This window comes from Panulirus ornatus, chromosome 12, assembly GCF_036320965.1.
Source record: "Panulirus ornatus isolate Po-2019 chromosome 12, ASM3632096v1, whole genome shotgun sequence".
In the NCBI taxonomy this organism is placed as follows: Eukaryota; Metazoa; Arthropoda; class Malacostraca; order Decapoda; family Palinuridae; genus Panulirus; species Panulirus ornatus.
Genome location: NC_092235.1, coordinates 49346475 through 49366834, shown reverse-complemented (window position 1 = coordinate 49366834; position 20360 = coordinate 49346475). Strand labels below are relative to the sequence as shown.

Sequence of the window (20360 nt, the reverse complement as noted above, 5' to 3'; positions counted from 1 at the left end):
CCCCTCTTTCCAGGACTCTTGCATTTACCTCCCTAACAACCCCATCCATAAACAAATTAAACAACCATGGAGACATCACACACCCCTGCCGCAAACCTACATTCACTGAGAACCAATCACTTTCCTCTCTTCCTACACGTACACATGCCTTACATCCTCGATAAAAACTTTTCACTGCTTCTAACAACTTGCCTCCCACACCATATATTCTTAATACCTTCCACAGAGCATCTCCATCAACTCTATCATATGCCTTCTCCAGATCCATAAATGCTACATACAAATCCATTTGCTTTTCTAAGTATTTCTCACATACATTCTTCAAGGCAAACACCTGATCCACACATCCTCTACCACTTCTGAAACCGCACTGCTCTTCCCCAATCTGATGCTCTGTACATGCCTTCACCCTCTCAATCAATACCCTCCCATATAATTTACCAGGAATACTCAACAAACCTATACCTCTGTAATTTGAGCACTCACTCTTATCCCCTTTGCCTTTGTACAATGGCACTATGCACGCATTCCGCCAATACTCAGGCACCTCACCATGAGTCATACATACATTAAATAACCTTACCAACCAGTCAACAATACAGTCACCCCCTTTTTTAATAAATTCCACTGCAATACCATCCAAACCTGCTGCCTTGCCGGCTTTCATCTTCCGCAAAGCTTTTACTACCTCTTCTCTGTTTACCAAATCATTTTCCCTAACCCTCTCACTTTGCACACCACCTCGTCCAAAACACCCTATATCTGCCACTCTGTCATCAGACACATTCAACAAACCTTCAAAATACTCATTCCATCTCCTTCTCACATCACCACTACTTGTTATCACCTCCCCATTTACGCCCTTCACTGAAGTTCCCATTTGCTCCCTTGTCTTACGCACCCTATTTACCTCCTTCCAGAACATCTTTTTATTCTCCCTAAAATTTACTGATAGTCTCTCACCCCAACTCTCATTTGCCCTTTTTTTCACCTCTTGCACCTTTCTCTTGACCTCCTGTCTCTTTCTTTTATACTTCTCCCACTCAATTGCATTTTTTCCCTGCAAAAATCGTCCAAATGCCTCTCTCTTCTCTTTCACTAATACTCTTACTTCTTCATCCCACCACTCACTACCCTTTCTAAACAGCCCACCTCCCACTCTTCTCATGCCACAAGCATCTTTTGCGCAATCCATCACTGATTCCCTAAATACATCCCATTCCTCCCCCACTCCCCTTACTTCCATTGTTCTCACCTTTTTCCATTCTGTACACAGTCTCTCCTGGTACTTCCCCACACAGGTCTCCTTCCCAAGCTCACTTACTCTCACCACCTTCTTCACCCCAACATTCACTCCTCTTTTCTGAAAACCCATACTAATCTTCACCTTAGCCTCCACAAGATAATGATCAGACATCCCTCCAGTTGCACCTCTCAGCACATTAACATCCAAAAGTCTCTCTTTCGCACGCCTGTCAATTAACACGTAATCCAATAACGCTCTCTGGCCATCTCTCCTACTTACATAAGTATACTTATGTATATCTCGCTTTTTAAACCAGGTATTCCCAATCATCAGTCCTTTTTCAGCACATAAATCTACAAGCTCTTCACCATTTCCATTTACAACACTGAACACCCCATGCATACCAATTATTCCCTCAACTGCCACATTACTCACCTTTGCATTCAAATCACCCATCACTATAACCCGGTCTCGTGCATCAAAACCGCTAACACACTCATTTAGCTGCTCCCAAAACACTTGCCTCTCATGATCTTTCTTCTCATGCCCAGGTGCATATGCACCAATAATCACCCACCTCTCTCCATCAACTTTCAATTTTACCCATATTAATCGAGAATTTACTTTCTTACATTCTATCACATACTCCCACAACTCCTGTTTCAGGAGTATTGCTACTCCTTCCCTTGCTCTTGTCCTCTCACTAACCCCTGACTTCACTCCCCAGACATTTCCAAACCACTCTTCCCCTTTACCCTTGAGCTTCGTTTCACTCAGAGCCAAAACATCCAGGTTCCTTTCCTCAAACATACTACCTATCTCTCCTTTTTTCACATCTTGGTTACATCCACACACATTTAGGCACCCCACTCTGAGCCTTCGAGGAGGATGATCACTCCCCGCGTGACTCCTTCTTCTGTTTCCCATTTTAGAAAGTTAATACAAGGAGGGGAGGATTTCCGGCCCCCCGCTCCCGTCCCCTCTAGTCGCTTTCTACGACACGCGAGGAATACGTGGGAAGTATTCTTTCACCCCTATCCCCAGGGATAATATACATATATATATACATATACACACACACACACACATACACACACATACGCACACACACACACACATACATATATATACATATGAAAAATGTAAGAAACAATTTAGAAAACAAACTTTTAGCTTGAAATGAATGAAAAAAATGAGTGTCACATAATGGTTCAACCTCTGGCTATGGAAAAGGAAATGTACAATTTATTCACACAAACGTCAATAGCAGTTCTCATCAATTTCACCACTGTATCAATAAGCTTCAGTGTCTAAGCTACATTTTTCTCCAACTTCACTATTTTCTTGTCAAAAACACCATGCATGAAAACTATCACTCCAGTAACACAACTATAAACATTTACTTCCCCTTTAAAAGTTCTGGGGAAGTCTGTCTCGATACACTGCGGCGAGGCGACGCGACGCTGACACAATCACTGTCACAATATCACTTCTGCCTCCTCAAGTCAATCTCTCAGCCACAGTGCAGGCCTTCATCGTCGAAATCGGTCTTGCCTTCAGACCTTTATACTGTGATGATGATCCTAGCTGGTGTGCGGGACAGCTGGGTCCGGCTGGTCAGCTGGTGGAGGGTGCGACACTGGAAGCGGGAGAGACCATCCTGGGGCCCCACCTCCAGCACGTGGAGCTCACCCTCGCTGCTCATGTGGTACTTCCCGTCGCCGTGCAGGGACGGGTAGATGTTGAAGGAGTTGTCGTGGAGCCAGGAGGTGACCGTGACGTACTCCCGCACGTAGGAGGGGACGGCGCACCTGAGCACGGCCGTGTTGCCCGCCATCACCAGCTGGTCGTACACCTGCACCTCGTAGTCGCCCACCACAACTTCACTCTATGGCCATTATATTCAGGCCTCAACTTCTGTCAACAATACGTGAACCACATCTGTCACACAACACGAAGGAAAAACACCTGCTGCCCTGTACTATTACAGGTATATATATATATATATATATATATATATATATATATATATATATATATATATATATCACGTGTGTGTGTCCTCGTGTATGTTGTTGATATTTCTTATCAGGGCTAGGAGTGATGCCTTTTTCTGTTGGCTCGGAGTTTCTGCCCACCCAGCATCTGGCTTAGTGATTCTGTTTTGAAGCAGTTGTTGACCAGTCCTCCGGCACCAGAACCCTCATCAGAGGCGCCAAGTCAAGGCGCTCGGTCAGCTGCGGGGCATTTCACCACCGTATGTCATCGGTGCTGACGTTCGCAAGAAACCAAAGAGTGTGACTGATCAAACCTACCTAGATCACTTTTGTGAGAAGTACAAGTTAGGCGCGCAGTGGGTACACTCTGCGGGAGCTTATATCGATGCTGAATCGGTCCTGAAACTATTTGTGTTCGAGGAATGTAAGGACGGTCTACCCCGTGATGTACGGCAGTACGTAATAACTAAAGCATCGAAGGATTTTGAGGAGGCTGGGAAACTAGCAGATGAGTACATGTTAGATGTCAAACTTGACGCGGGCAGGCGTTCAAAGGGCTACGACGGCAGAGGGAGGACCAATGATCATGTGATCCCACCTGAATCTGCTACCTTGCCGGTAACTCATAAAAGTCAGGGGAAATACTCCCAGAAAGTAAAGTTTTGCTCTCACTGTGGCAAGGCTGGGCACCAGGTGAGGGATTGCTGGGCTCGAGTGAAGGAATCCAGAGATTCTACCAAAAGTAGGCCGATGAGTCTCTTCTCAACTTTAGGTCCACTTTGTAAAGTAGGTGAGGCTGTCCCTGCTCTTAGGAAAAAGAGGGTTTGCGATAGTGTTAATCAATCTGTAGTTAAGGATCCGTTCTGTGGGAACTACAATGCGTTCCTGTCTGAGGGCTATGTTAGTAGATGTGGTGTACGACGAAAAGTGACCGTATTACGGGATTCTGGTGCGCTGCAGTCCCTGATGTTGGATGGCTTGGTGCCGCGAGGAGAGTCTGGAGACCGAGTCTTGCTAGATGGACTGTCGGGTCCCAAGGAAGCTCCGCTAGTCGACGTGAGGGTAGAAACAGATCTTTTCACGGGCCATGCTCTCATAGGAGTTGTAAATAGGCTACCTGTCTAAGGTGTGGACTTTGTGTTAGGCAATGACCCAGCGGGTGGGAAAATGAACCCAATGCTCGTGTTGCCTACGGGCCCGGTGGAGTCTACGGAGGCAGTGCAGCTTGAGGAAGAGGTACCGGACCTATTCCCCGTATGCGCAGTTACCCGGTCTATGTCCGCTAAAAAAGCAAGTTGCAAGCTCCAGGAGACAGAGCGTGAGGCGGGAAAACTACAGTCACTGCCCGAGAGTGAGCCGAGTGAGGTGGAGCTCGCTGATACCTTCTTTGCTGAGTTAGGCACTGACCCCGCGTCGACGGATGAGACTGATGATTTGTCTCGTCAGAATCTGAAGAGATTACAGAGAGCCGAACCCGAGTTTAAGGAATTGTTTGAGTCGGCTGAGGCATCGGTTGACGGTTATTACCTCCGGGATGGGTTGTTAATGAGGAGGTGGTGTCCAGTGTCATGTAATGGGGAAGACGAGGAGTGGCAGGCAGTTCACAAGGTGTTAGTGCCGCGTCCCTACAGGAGGGAGATTTTGAAGCTGGCGCATGACTCAAATTTCGCCGGTCATTTAGGGGGAAGGAAGACCCTGGACCGAGTGTGGCGGAATGTATATTGGCCTGGTGTCCGCCGGGATGTCTCTCAGTACGTAAAGACGTGTCATACATGTCAAGTGATGGGAAAGCCTAATCAGAAGCTTAAGGCTGCCCCCTTAGTTCCTATTCCCCCATTTGAAGCTCCGTTTGACCGAGTCATAGTTGACATTGTGGGCCCATTGCTAAGGACCTCCTCTGGCCACTGTTACATTTTAAGTATTATTGATATGTCCAAGAGATATCCCGAAGCAATACCATTGAGAAGCATGAATGCCAAGACTGTTGTCCGGGAGCTGCTTAGCTTCTTCACAAAATTTGGACTTCCCAAAGAGGTGCAATCTGATCGGGGATCCAATTTCATGTCCAGGACTTTTCGACAAACCCTGAGGGAGCTGGGTATCGGTAAGATTACCTCCACTGCTTACCACCCTCAGAGCCAGGGAGCACTGGAACGTTACCATTCCACCCTGAAGTCCATGATAAAGAAGTATTGTGCTGACAACACTAAGGACTGGGATAAGGGACTCCCATTTCTTCTCTTCGCCACGAGAGAGGTGCCTAATGAATCTCTAGGTTTCTCTTTCTTTGAGCTGATGTTTGCACACGAGGTCCGAGGGCCTCTTAAGTTACTGAAAGACGTGTGGCTCAACTCGAGTGAGAGTGTCGGCCTGTTGGACTCTGTCAGCGAGTTCAAGGAGAAACTGCGAAGGTCCTGGAAAACCGCTCGGCAGAATTTGACAGAGACCTAAGCACGAATGAAGAGATGATATGACAAAGGATCTCGTTCGAGAAAGTTTGAGGCTGGGGACGAGGTGTTGCTTCTACTATCGCAACCAGGTCAACCCTTGGCTGCCCGGTTCCAGGGCTCCTACACCATTATCCGGAGTGTAGGAGACTCAAATTACCTCTTCTCTACCCCCGATAGGCGCAGAGGTCGGAGATTATGCCACGTCAATATGCTTAAGCCATATTTCCGTCGTGATCCTACCCCCTTGGAACCGAAGGTGCCAGTCTGCATCATCCAACGTCCAGCGGTAGCCGTGTGTGACGAAGTCGACGACGTAGCTGCGAGTGCCTCGGAGACCTGGGAACAGGACGGAGGCGCGAACGGGAAGCGGGAGACCAAACTTTCTCATCTATCGGAAGATCAACATGTGCAAATGTCCGCCTTGTTGTCAAAACATCCGGAGGTTTTCCGAAACACACCTGGACAGACCTCGCTCGCAACCCATGATGTGGACGTGGAAGCAGCCCGACTGGTTAAATCGGCTCCGTACCGGGTGAGCCCACAACGAGAGGCCATCCTTCGCACTGAGGTGAACTATATGCTTGAGCACGACCTGATTGAGCCATGTCAGTCAGAGTGGAGTTCCCCTGTTACTCTCGTATCTAAGTTCGATGGGACCCATCGGTTCTGTATTGACTACCGCCGGGTTAATGAGGTAACAAGGTAACAAGTTTCTGCCCACCCAGCATTTGGCTTAGTGATTCTGTTTTGAAACAGTTGTTGACTAGTCCTCCGAAACCCGAACCCTCATCAGAGGCGCCAAGTCAAGGCGCTGGGTCAGCTGTGGGGTATTTCACCACCGTATGTCATTGGTGCTGACGTTCGCAAGAAACCAAAGAGTGTGACTACGCCGAGACTCTGGGACCCTCCAACCAATAAGAATTGCTGACAGTTCCATAGCCAACCAAAATGTAGCGTTGTATAGCAGCAAGGGTGAACGCTTGTCTTTACTTGTACCCACTACACCCGCTGAGATTGGATTCCTCTCTCTCTAGCCCAGCGAGGTAACTGGTGTCCCCAGCTGTAAGCCTGTAAGCCTGTAAGCCCTGCTGTGCTATAAGCCGTTACTGCTATAAGCCCGTTACTACTGTGTCACGTCAGGTTTAGCTAAGTGTTTATTGTGTTACATCAGGTTTAGTTAAGTGTAACGATGATGTTTACTGTGTCACGTCAGGTCTAACTAAGTGTAATGTTTTCGAACAAAGTGTCTTAAAGGAAAGAGATCTCCTGGCTTGAAATCTTATCTGGAATGTTAACTCATGTTTAATGTTAACTCATGTTCAGTGTTAACTCATGTTCAATGTTGACTCATGTTCAGTGTTAACGTAAATGATTCATGCTTGATTTATGTGCCTATCTTTGTACACTTGAATTCTTTCATCATAAGTAGATATAATGTAATGCTGCTCTTTAATTCGATCCCATAACTTTATCATTGTGTTATCCCGTTGTGAAACAACAAATCTATAACGTCCTTGCAAGACAATGGTCAGTAGTATTTGTAACATATATGTTACTGGCGACCTTGCCTGAATAAGTATTGAGTTCGTAACAATATATATACATGAGTTACATCATACCCTTACCCACACATCACTGTCTTTCACATGGATGCAGTGAAAGCGGCTGTGGAATGGGCTATATGAATGGCCTCCTTTTTTTCCTTAGTCATAACGTGGTAGTCCATCAGGCATAGCTAGGATGCTTCTTAAGTCATGGCCCACTTTGTCGTGATCGCCGTTATCACGTCATTTATTTAAGAATTTCCTAGTTTTTTTTTTGGTCACCATTTTTTCCCTAGTATTTATATACTTGTTCATCTTCTGCTAGCTTTTCTGCCACCTATTTGTCCTCTGATCATTGCTTGGTTTTTGATTACTCACCACCTGGGTACTGATTGGTCACTGTCTGGTCACTTATTGATTAATACGTCATCATATTTTGAACACTATCTGGTCATTATCCACTCATCACCTGTACATCATCTGGTTACTATCTACATGTCATTTGATTATCAATTGCCTTTTTCTCTGGTCATTCACATGGCATGGCCTTGTTATTACCTGGTCACTACTCTCACCTGGTCTTCCCTATTCACCACGCACTGAAGACACTGCAGAAAAGAACGCAAAAGATCACTGTCCGACTATCTTCCGTACACACCCAGCAAGAGGCGCTCAACAAACGTCCTCGCAGTTGTTTTCAATTATCACTTAAAACTCATCCGACAGCTGGGGAAGAAGCTCCAGCACCATCCGCGCCATGTCACCTCCCTCCTGCCACTAGAGGCCACTTGTTCTTGAATATACAGTTCGGCACTACTATAGAGAGTCCATATGAACACGTTCAGATGGCTAAAACAACAGACCTATCACAACCATTGTGAACATCATAACTTACAAGTGGAATGACATCACAATGCGTTAAAGACTGTTGGTCCCCTCTAGATAGCCCCATTATCTGAACTGCTTGCACCTATTTTGTAAAAATTCTGCCTTTAGTTGCAGTAATTCAGTAACACTGCATGTTATCATCGATGATATTATTACACAGACCTGAGAGAGTGGTGTGAGGGCGGGCGGCCGTTGACCTGACGCAGGAGTGTTCCCACCACCGTTAACACCGCCCCGCTGCTGCTGCTGCTCCTCCTCCCCATCAACACCGTCACCTGCAGAAGCAGTACTAAACTGACTCCACCGTCTGGCTTACCCCATGAGCTATTTACTCTGTAACCTGTGTCAGTGTAGCATCTGACTTATTCTGTAGTTTGTCTTCTACCAGCACCTGTTTTCCTACTATTACCCTACTTGCTCTATGAATTATTTTCTGTCAGCACCCAGCTTGCACAGTAATCTGTCTTATAATCTGTCTTCTTCCGGCAGCTGGCTTTCTCTATATCCTGTCTTCTTTCAGCATTTTTTCTACCATATGGCTTACAACATTACCTGGTTCACTTGACCGTATTTCTCCAGCACCTCTGGGTCACTTTAAACCTGTTTTCGACCTACGGCTGGCTTACTGTTTAACCTGGCTGATTCTAAGACTTGGCGCACTACTTAATCTGTCTTTTGCCGACACTTGACAAACTACTTAACCTGCTTTCTTTCAACACCTGTTTTATAACTTGTCCTCGTCCAAAACCTGGGTTGTTTAGAATCTGTTTTCTTCCTAAACCTGGCTTACCACTTAATCTCTCCTCGTCCTACATCTGACTTACTCGATACCCCTCTTCCAGCAATTATTATGCAAGCTAGCTTAATCAGTCTCTTGACATTTTACTACATTGGGCTTAATCCATCACATGAGACAATCACGTAATCTGCTTACAAGTATAGGAGGCTTACTCTAACAAGTGGTTTCTTCCTTCACCGTATTTTCTCCATTGCTGGCTTTTTCCAGCGATTGGTTTGATCTTTCAACTAGCTAATCCTGTCATTTGGCTTACAGTCCAATCTAATGTACTTCATCACCAGGTTTACTTTATCACATCCGTTACTCTATATGTTGTTACTGTAACTTGAAAAGGAATAAATCATGATGTGTTATAAAGTCATAGAGTACAGGTTACAGGCATCGATTGTCATGAGCAAGACTTACGTCACACGCACTTATTCGTACGAAACATCAAACATATGTAAAATAAATAGGAAAATTCCCAGGGAGGTGTTAACCGTGATTCTAGGAAACTGATCTTAGGGGTCTCAAGGCATCCCACACGACCAGGTAAGCAAAAAGGTGACCTTGGATTATGTCTGGAATAGAAAGGTGTGGCCTGAGTGCTCAGCCGCGCTGACTAACCTTGAGCAGGATATGAAAGAACATGGCCGCCACCAACACCGACGTCAGCACCGCCGCCCAGGTCTCCCACCTGCAGACCAAACGTACACTGGTTACTTATGTTCATCACTAATTTTGATATTTTCTTGAGAGTTTTCCTTTGTCCGTCATGAAAAAGAAAAATCAGACTTGCAATTCTATCCAAAGCAAAAACCCCAGAATCAAACCATAAAAGCACATAAAAAGATACAAACACTACAGATTTTCTCTCATGGATTGTCCAACTTTGCGATTATCTGTTTATGAGGAATAGCAGAGAATTCTACACCTATGGGGCCCCCGTCCCCTGAACTTTCTTTATCATACGACATTCTAAGCTTTTGTATCAAACCCATATACTCAGAGTCTTCATCCGCTATATTCCACCTTCCATACACTATAAATACCACTTGACAGCTTTTGCAACAAGTTATTCCATTCATTTCTTGTTATGGGCGTTCTGTCCATTCTGCTCGGCAGAATCTAAGACAGACAGGCATCACGCCGCGTGCACCGGGAACAGAGACCTACGTGGGAATACCCCATCTGCCCCGGGACCAGGAGCCTACGTGGGAATATCCTATCTGCCCCGGGAACAGGAGCCTACGCGTGGAAACCTACGGAAGAGGACTTCCCCGCACTCCCTTGAGTTTGGTAGAGAATCGAGTCTTCCCGTAGATGCGCTACCGCCTGAACTAGGGACAAATGAGGATACATCTGATGACTGGGTGATCACTCATCGTGAAAACCTACCGAAGGCGTGGGCGCTTGCATGGGATAACCTTGGGAAGGCATGCCGGGAGGGGAAGAAGTGGTATAACCGGGGAGGGTGGTGGTCAGGGGACTGCCTTTACTGGTAGGTCATAGAGTGCTACTCAGGAACCTCCAGGTAAAGGGAGGTGCAAAGTACAGGACAATTGGCTAGACAATATATTTGTAGTGACCAACAGACTAGGGGAAGAGGGATGTTTATATAAGATTGTACCAGAAAATGGAGAGACTGAGGCAAGAGTCATACACAGAATGCATTTGAGAGTAGCACCGGAGGAATTGTATGAGAAGGATGGGGACAGCTCCACTGAGGACGAACACGATCTGACTTCAGATGAAGGGGAAGCAGGAGATACGAGCAACATGGACATCTAGAGGGATCAGACTATCGGGATGTGAGCCTGGAGGGAGCGTCAGGTAGTGACCGACAGCAGATGGTTAGGGGGAAAGTTGGAAGAACAACAGAGACGGGACGGAGGAGCCTGCGGAACAATTCTGGGAAACACAAAGGTGTTTTTGTGCACAAGCTACCGCGGTCAGCGTTGTGTAGGCGTTGCTGGATTAGAGCGGGCTGGCAGGAGAGGTAGAGTAGAGGATTGACAGAAGGATGACATTCAGAGACAATAATTCATGTGGATCATGAAGAGAGCTTCCCGGGGTGAGTGTTACTGGGTGTAACTCTGGGTCATGTAGAGTAGGAGAGGTAGTATACGCTGGCTGGTCTTTCTCAGGGATGATGATCAGGCTAGTACATCATGGGGGTCATGATGAAAGTTTCCCAGGGTGAGTGTAAGGAAATGCAACTTGAAAGTAAATGATGTGTAAAGAACCATGGGAGAAGACAATAGTGGAGGGACAGACCTCGATGCTCTCATGTTGTTTCGCATCGCTTGGGAGTCTGCGGGTTCACAGAGCGGCACGAGTGAGGGAAAGACGGACGCTTCACGCGGCCTTTATTGGTATGTTCAGTGATATTTGAGTCCTCTTAGGCTAAGAAGTGAAATGTGGATTTACACATTGATATTTGTAATAAGAATCACGGAATTGTACATATTCTGAAGGGAGATGTGTTTGTTTCAGGCCAGAGCGAGGTGGGAGGACGAAAGCGCGCCAAGTGGTATAAGGTAACTGTTATACTTAATAACACTGAAGTGCATGTAAAACCCGCCTATCAAGGGAAATCATGTTTTATAAGTAAGAAATAAAAATCTATGTGAGAAATAGGAAACTGTAAATGAGAGCAACGAGGTCGAGGCTAGTAACTAATGAAGTCGGTATCTTAGGGCTGCCCTCCTCTGCATGTCTGACTTCGGGTGATTGTAGGGTGAAATTAAGTGATACTCATTGTATAAGGTGCTGGAATAAGTATTGGTATTTAAAGGTGTCTTGTTATCATCCGTCAGGGGTAAACCATGGAAAGGTCTGTGAGGCCTGGATGTGGAAAGGGAGCTGTGGTTTCAATGCATTACACATGACAGCTAGAGACTGAGTGTGGACGAATGAGGGCTTTGTTGTCTTTTCCTGGCGCTACTTCGTTGGTGGTGGTGGTGGCCGCGGGATGGGGTGGGTGGGGGGGTCTGCAATTTCATGTGTGGCGGGGGTGGCGACGGGAATGGCTGAAGGCAGCGAGTATGAATATGTACATGTGTATATATGTGTATGTGTATGTATACGTTGAAATGTATATTATTTATATATGCGTGTATTGGCGTTTATGTACATACATATGTACGTGGGTGGGTTGGGCCATTTCTCGTATGTTTCCTACCTCGCTGACGCGGGAGACGGCGATTAAGTATAATAAATAAATGAAAATATATTGCTGAGTGAATATCCTTGGATTCTTGGCAAAGCATTTTCTGGTAGCAGTAGAAGAAAGCATAAATTCAAAAGTCTGGAGCTTATGACTAAGAGAGAAAGGTGTTAACACTACACTATTAGCTGTGAACACTCATAATGGGAAGACAGGAGAGGGCTGTAAGAAGACGGATGAAAATTGTGATCTATTCTGTGTCTAGGGTTGATTGCCGTAGGTGTTGACAGAAACGTTCGTTATCTATTAGTTATTTTGAGTCTCCTGTGGTGGATGACAGATGAGGTTCGTGCTCTATTGGTTATCTCTACTTTTGTGGTAGACAGTAGAAGGCCATGATCTACTGGTTGTCTAGAATCTACTGTGGTGGCAGACAGAGGAGGGTCGTGACCCACCTAATTGTCATAACTGTTTTGTGGAGGTGGGGAGTAGAATGTCGTGGCGGAACTCACGTGAAGGGGAAGACGATGGACCACCAGCGGGGCGGCGGCAGCGGGTTGCGGATGACGAAGCTGTAGGAGTCGGTGAAGTAAGGCACGCTGAAGTCCACGGCCTCATAGCGGTCCTCCACTATGGACATGACGTTGACGCACAGCTCCCTGCCACCACACACCAACACAATCCATGAATTCACATGTAATGTTAAGTATGCACGTGTTAGTCGAGGACATGAATATGGATGTAATGGTTAGCGTTGCTGACTGTAACTCATTCGCGGGCAGCCCAGGAACGAGCGCAAAGGTTCGAATCTGGTTGCAGCAGTCAACAGTCAACCCGGCTGTTCATCCACCCGTAAGAGTTGGTCGATAAAATGGGTACCTGGCTCAGGTAAGGTATATATAGTATATATATATATATATATATATATATATATATATATATATATATATATATATATATATATATATATATATATGCCTATGAGTCCACGGGGAAAATGAAACACGATAAGTTCCCAAGTGCACTTTCGTGTAATAATCACATCATTGTCTTGGACAATCGCATGTTTACCAAATGGCGTCCTAGCTACGTCTCTTCGTTGTGTATCAACTGACTGTTATATTTCTCTCTTGTGTCTCCCCTGATAATGTGATTATTACACGAAAGTGCACTTAGGAATTTATCGTATTTCATTTTCCCCGTGGAATCATGGGAATATACTTGATCACGCGCAAAACTGTGATCCTTTCCAATATATATATATATATATATATATATATATATATATATATATATATATATATATATATATATATATATATATATATATATATAAAATCCAAAGAGCGTTAATGAGATGGCTTTGATCACGGTATTCAGTTGGCCGTGTCGCCTCAGCTAACATAAAAGAGGTAATTCCTCCATCTTAAATCTCTATTACTTTGATATGGTCATTGTCCAACTCCTTTCAAGGTTAAAGCTGATGTACAAGTGCTGTTATACAGGGGAAAAATAAAGAAGAAACGAAGAATGTGAGTGACGATAAAAACAGTAAAGAACTTCCTGTCTCACGAACACTATATAATAAAACGTTCGCTGAAGCAGACAACAACATTCTGTTGCAATATCCGTCCGTCTGCCCGGGCCAGCGATGTTAGGAAAGTCTACTCTTGTCTTAATCGACTGTGCTGTGTTTCGTGGCCACTCACAGCGTGCATGCTTCAGGACGTGACGCACGGTTGAAGTATCACATGAAATGTAAAAGCTGTTATGTTGTTAGGTATAATGGTCAGCAACTGGTGAGTGGTCATTAGACTAGATGATGTACTACCCACGGTAAACATACATTATCGCAAACATTTCTTTGGATTACATGCTTTGCTGTGCTGTGTTGTCAACAATGGCCAGCGTGTAACGTAAATATGTTTATTTCTGTTCATCTGTGGGTCTATTTATTTCCCGAATATGTTTGTTTTCTTTCGTTCACTTGTTGCTATCATTATTATTATAATACTGAAATAATATTATGATGACTACCATTATCTTATTACCATTATTATTATTATTATTATTATTATTATTATTATTATTATTATTATTATCATTATTATCATCATTATTATTATCATTATCAATATTATCATTATTATTATTATTTATAATATTACTATCATTATTATCATTGTTATCATTATTATTATTATTATTATTATTATTATTATTATTATTATTATTATTATCGTCAAAATTAGGAATAGCATTAGTAGTAGCAATGGTAATAGTAGTAGTAGTAGTAGTAGCAGTAGTAGAAGTAGTAAGACTAGAAGTACTTGTAGTAGAAGCAATATAATCACAATTTCTCTTACAGTACATAGATGAGTCGCCAAATTGAACCTAAAGATTAATCTGTTTTTAATGTGTCGAAAATTGGCAGCACTGGGGGAATGATCTCAGGCTACAAGTTTACTGAACTTCATTTTTCACGTTATCTTTCACGTTTATTTTGTCAGAACTGTCGTTTAATGGCTTCATGACTCTGAAACTTCATTCACGTTTTCTTTCTATGATTTTTCTTTCATAAGGATTTGAAGAAATACTTACGTGACATGGATGATTTGTATGGTTAGCTATATTCTTTCTTACATTGTATGGTACCGAATTTAAAGGCGGAATAACCTAATCCTGGATGAATCACAGTCGCGCATGTCCAGTAGCGAGACTGAATGTAGAATGGAGCGTGGACAAATAATGCAAAGTGCGAGAAAAGTCAGCTTCACAAGCTGAGTTTTTCCTCTGTGTAACTGGAAGTTTTCCATAAAATCTACTATTTTACACCGCTTAAGACATCTTTCTTCTGTGGCTCAATATTTTTTCCGCTTTTGGAGGCAAAATAAAGTTATATCATGAGCGAATAATATCGAAATTAAAGTACCAGCACACAGTAGGCCGAGTCACCAGACATGGGCACCCCTTGCAGTCTTCTGTCAGCGAGGGCCATGTCCTGGACACGGGCATCTTTGGGGACATCTCGAACCGATTTTCAAGTTGTTGGCTGGCTAGGCCTGCCACATCTGTGGCACTCTACCCTTCCCGAAGTTCGCCACATCTGTGGCACTTTACCCTGTCTGAAGTCGGTACCCATCTGTCAACCAGTCAGAGGCATAGATGAAGAGCTGGATTCCATGTGCCCGCGCTGAGGATCGAAAGCCAGCGGAATGATGCGCTAGGGAATAGTACGTGTTACTGAAACTATAAGTTAGTCTACATTGTTATAAAATGATGTGGCCGATACTGTTGCCAAGAATAATCTACATATCTATGCACTTTATCTTTGCTGATGTGTAAGATTGTAGGATAAAATATCGCGGTGTTTTAGGAAGTTAGGCGGTAAAGAACAAAAGGAAAGTGACAAGAGCAACATGAGTATGCTGATACAGAGGATGAATTAGCATCAGCTTCAAGGACAGGGCAAGGAAGCATCTTTGAAAGATGAGCTGAAGAGCCAACTCGGACGTATATGTGAACCTTTCATGCAAAGAATCAGGTATGATGAACCTACCGAACACCTTGCATGATGTAAACATCTTGTGAGTGTTGGTATCAGGGTAACATTAAGTCATTACACTTCTTGACACACTAAAATTACATTCATCACAATATTTGTTAGAATAATCTCCTGAATCCTCGGGGATACACAGCAGAGAGGGTTAGGTATTGACGTTATGTTGTGCACAAAATTAAAGCTTGAAATTTGTTAGATATTAAAGTCAGCTTTTTGCTTATCTAACGAACCATTCAACTCACCTTTCCCGGCGCCAGATCTGACCTATCATGCCAACCCACGAGTCGTTAACCATCTCGCCCCAGAGATGGTCCTCCGGTTCCTTGTATATAGTGAAGCTGAAGCTGAGTTTTCGAGAGATCTCGTTGAGCATGTTGATACACATCCCGTACGTCTCCTGAACCGATGGCCCGGGAACCAGGTAAGGAAAGTCATTAATCCAGCTGGCCAGATGGAGGTTGTGGCCATAGAAGCTCCGAAAGCGGTCGGGGAAGACGGTGGAAAACTTCGGCGGTTCGTCGAAGTTATAGAAGCCATGTGAGGTTATTTTATCGTGGGGTCGAAAGCTCTCATAAGTGAGGACGCGGTAGCGGGTGGTACCAATCCTGGTGTCCGGTTGTAGCAGTGACAGGGCGGGGCTGTAATGAAAGTTTTCGTTGGCCAGTAGATATGAAGCATCGGCAGAAGTATTGAGGTTAAGTAGCAGCAGGTAATTCGGAGTCCACACTCGCTCTGGAAGTCCTCCAGCGAAAGATTCCACAATACTGACTGAACTAAAGAGAATGATATGGACGAAGCACGCATCGTTGTACTTGTCCAGCCAACTGGTCCTTAGCGAAGGGGCACCAGAGACGTCGAGAATCACAGCAGGAACAACAAGTGTCGCTCGGAGAAAGTCGTTCAGCATAGTCAAAGTTATAACCTCTGAGTCATGAAGAATAACTGGGGTTTTGTCAAGAACAGTTGACGCCAGGGACTGAAGTATATTAGACGGAGTGACCTGGTCTTCGCGGTTCTCAGGATTAACGACTATATTCCTAGCCACTCTGTCATCTTCGAGGGGCTGAGAAAACCATAATTGTAGCTGCATAGTATGATTTTCATCGTCTCTCTCCTGTCTCTGCAACGAAATCTTACTTACTGAGCTAAAGGAAGGCATCGATGGAGCATTTTGCAGTACCTTCTCTTCTGGCATCCCATGAGGCTCATTCACACCGTAGCAGTTTGACGTCCTCGGCAAAATTGGCGGGAAGTAAGGGTGGCGGCAGCCCTCTGCATGGTGTTCATTGGAGACGTTTTGTACGTTTTCCTCCTCCAGACTCTGGCAGTGAGTTGCCATCCATAACAGTAACAGAATCAATACCGACATTCTTTTTTCCTCCTGAGAGAAGTGAGGCCAAACTCTGCAACAAACATGACATTCCATCATCCCTCTGAAGTATATTTTCATTCTGTTTTTTGAAAATATCATTTGTATTTAACCAACTTACGGACGAAGTTTTGCTACCAAGCCTAAGGAATGACGGAGCTGGTCTGGTGTATCTTGTGACATCCAGAGGACGGTGGTACGTGGCATGGGTCGGTGTAGGGAGCGCGGGAACAAAGGCAGCCACCACCACCTCCACCGCTGCTTCGCCGTGTTGTGTTGCGGACGCGAGTCAACCCTAATAGAGACCCTGTGCGTGACCTTTGTTTTGGGAACGCTCGGGCATCCTAATGTCAGGACATCAATAGGCCAGGATCGATGTCGTCAGCTCTGGGGGGTCGTCAATCCGAATGGGTCATGGGGGTGGGAATGGGGAGGGGGTCTGTGAAGCAGGTGTAATATCCAGGAATTTTTCTCGTTTTTTCTCGAACGTTTTAGTATTTTCGGAAGAGAACGTATCAAAAGGATGACGCAGTCGTATCGGGGGAGGAAATATGGAGTGAAGAGAGTACTAAGTAAAATACTTCATATTCATTACATACATAATTATTTTTTTCACATACTCCATCATGAGAACGCACTTGCGAACTCGAAAAAATCGAGCTAAATCAACATATTCATCACCTTTGGGTTAGACGGGGAAAACATACTTAAAATCTGAGCCAATAAAAATCAAAAAGGATCTTGTATTAGATATGTCATTCTATTAGATTTCATAATTCACTGCATAATTTTGTGGACTTACGTACTGTAGCGGTTTGCTGACCGTGACGTGTATTCGCGGACCGCCCGGGATCGATCGCTTAAGGTTCAAATCTTGGTCGTGGCAGTTGGCCCATAGTCCACCCAGCACTTTATCCTCCCATAGGGGTTGGTCGATAAATTGGGTACCTGGCTTTTGCGATGGTATATATATATATATATATATATATATATATATATATATATATATATATATATATATATATATATATATATATATATATATATATATATATATTTTTTTTTTTTTTTTTTTTTTTTATACTTTGTCGCTGTCTCCCGCGTTTGCGAGGTAGCGCAAGGAAACAGACGAAAGAAATGCCCCCCCCCCCCATACACATGTACATACACCCGTCCACACACGCAAATATACATACCTACACAGCCCTCCATGGCTCACCCCAGACGCCCCACATGCCCCGACTCAATCCACTGACAGCACGTCAACCCCTGCACACCATATATATATATATATATATATATATATATATATGGATTTGTATGTAGCATTTATGGATCTGGAGAAGGCATATGATAGAGTTGATAGAGATGCTCTGTGGAAGGTATTAAGAATATATGGTGTGGGAGGCAAGTTGTTAGAAGCAGTGAAAAGTTTTTATCGAGGATGTAAGGCATGTGTACGTGTAGGAAGAGAGGAAAGTGATTGGTTCTCAGTGAATGTAGGTTTGCGGCAGGGGTGTGTGATGTCTCCATGGTTGTTTAATTTGTTTATGGATGGGGTTGTTAGGGAGGTAAATGCAAGAGTCCTGGAAAGAGGGGCAAGTATGAAGTCTGTTGGGGATGAGAGAGCTTGGGAAGTGAGTCAGTTGTTGTTCGCTGATGATACAGCGCTGGTGGCTGATTCATGTGAGAAACTGCAGAAGCTGGTGACTGAGTTTGGTAAAGTGTGTGGAAGAAGAAAGTTAAGAGTAAATGTGAATAAGAGCAAGGTTATTAGGTACAGTAGGGGTGAGGGTCAAGTCAATTGGGAGGTGAGTTTGAATGGAGAAAAACTGGAGGAAGTGAAGTGTTTTAGATATCTGGGAGTGGATCTGTCAGCGGATGGAACCATGGAAGCGGAAGTGGATCATAGGGTGGGGGAGGGGGCGAAAATTTTGGGAGCCTTGAAAAATGTGTGGAAGTCGAGAACATTATCTCGGAAAGCAAAAATGGGTATGTTTGAAGGAATAGTGGTTCCAACAATGTTGTATGGTTGCGAGGCGTGGGCTATGGATAGAGATGTGCGCAGGAGGATGGATGTGCTGGAAATGAGATGTTTGAGGACAATGTGTGGTGTGAGGTGGTTTGAGCGAGTGAGTAACGTAAGGGTAAGAGAGATGTGTGGAAATAAAAAGAGCGTGGTTGAGAGAGCAGAAGAGGGTGTTTTGAAATGGTTTGGGCACATGGAGAGAATGAGTGAGGAAAGATTGACCAAGAGGATATATGTGTCGGAGGTGGAGGGAACGAGGATTAAGAGGGAGACCAAATTGGAGGTGGAAAGATGGAGTGAAAAAGATTTTGTGTGATCGGGGCCTGAACATGCAGGAGGGTGAAAGGAGGGCAAGGAATAGAGTGAATTGGAGCGATGTGGTATACAGGGGTTGACGTGCTGTCAGTGGATTGAATCAAGGCATGTGAAGCGTCTGGGGTAAACCATGGAAAGCTGTGTAGGTATGTATATTTGCGTGTGTGGACGTATGTACATGTGTATGGGGGGGGGGGGGTTGGCCCATTTCTTTCGTCTGTTTCCTTGCGCTACCTCGCAAACGCGGGAGACAGCGACAAAGTATAAAAAAAAAAAAAAAAAAAAATATATATATATATATATATATATATATATATATATATATATATATATATATATATATATAAATATATATATATATATATATATATATATATATATATATATATATATATATATATATATATATATATTTTTTTTTTTTTTTTTTCATACTATTCGCCATCTCCCGCATTAGCGAGGTAGCGTTGAGAACAGAGGACTGGGCCCTTGAGGGAATATCCTCACCTGGGCCCCTTCTCTGTTCCCCCTTTTGGAAAATTAAAAAAAAAAGTGAGAGGGGAGGATTTCCAGCCCCCCGCTCCCTCCCCTTTTAGTCGCCTTCTACGACACGCAGGGAATACGTGGGAAGTATTCTTTCTCCCCTATCCCCAGGGATAATATATATATATATATATATATATATATATATATATATATATATATATATATATATATATATATATATATATATATATATATATATATATATATTGGAAAGGATCACAATTTTGCGCGTGATCAAGATATTCCTATGAGTCCACGGGGAAAATGAAACACGAAAAGTTCCCAAGTGCACTTTCGTGTAATAATCACATCATCAGAGGAGACACAAGAGAGAAATATAACAGTCAGTTGATATACATCGAAGAGACGAAGCTAGGACGCCATTTGGTAAACATTTCATTTTCCCCGTGGACTCATAGGAATATATATATATATATATATATATATATATATATATATATATATAT

General features: G+C 43.9%; 1 protein-coding gene across 1 annotated transcript in view; it reads right to left on the bottom strand.

Moving 5' to 3' along the window:
- LOC139752044 (tubulin alpha chain-like) overlaps positions 1–12727 on the bottom strand; it is a 73177-nt gene extending 60450 nt beyond the window's left edge. Inside the window, exons 1-3 of the mRNA XM_071667859.1 lie at positions 12585–12727; positions 9531–9600; positions 8288–8400 (exon numbers count right to left, since the gene is read on the bottom strand). Coding sequence (XP_071523960.1) covers positions 8288–8400; positions 9531–9600; positions 12585–12712 — 311 coding nt within the window. The 5' untranslated portion in view covers positions 12713–12727. The remainder of the gene's footprint in view (positions 1–8287; positions 8401–9530; positions 9601–12584) is intronic.
- Between the last annotated feature and the right edge of the window lie 7633 nt (positions 12728–20360).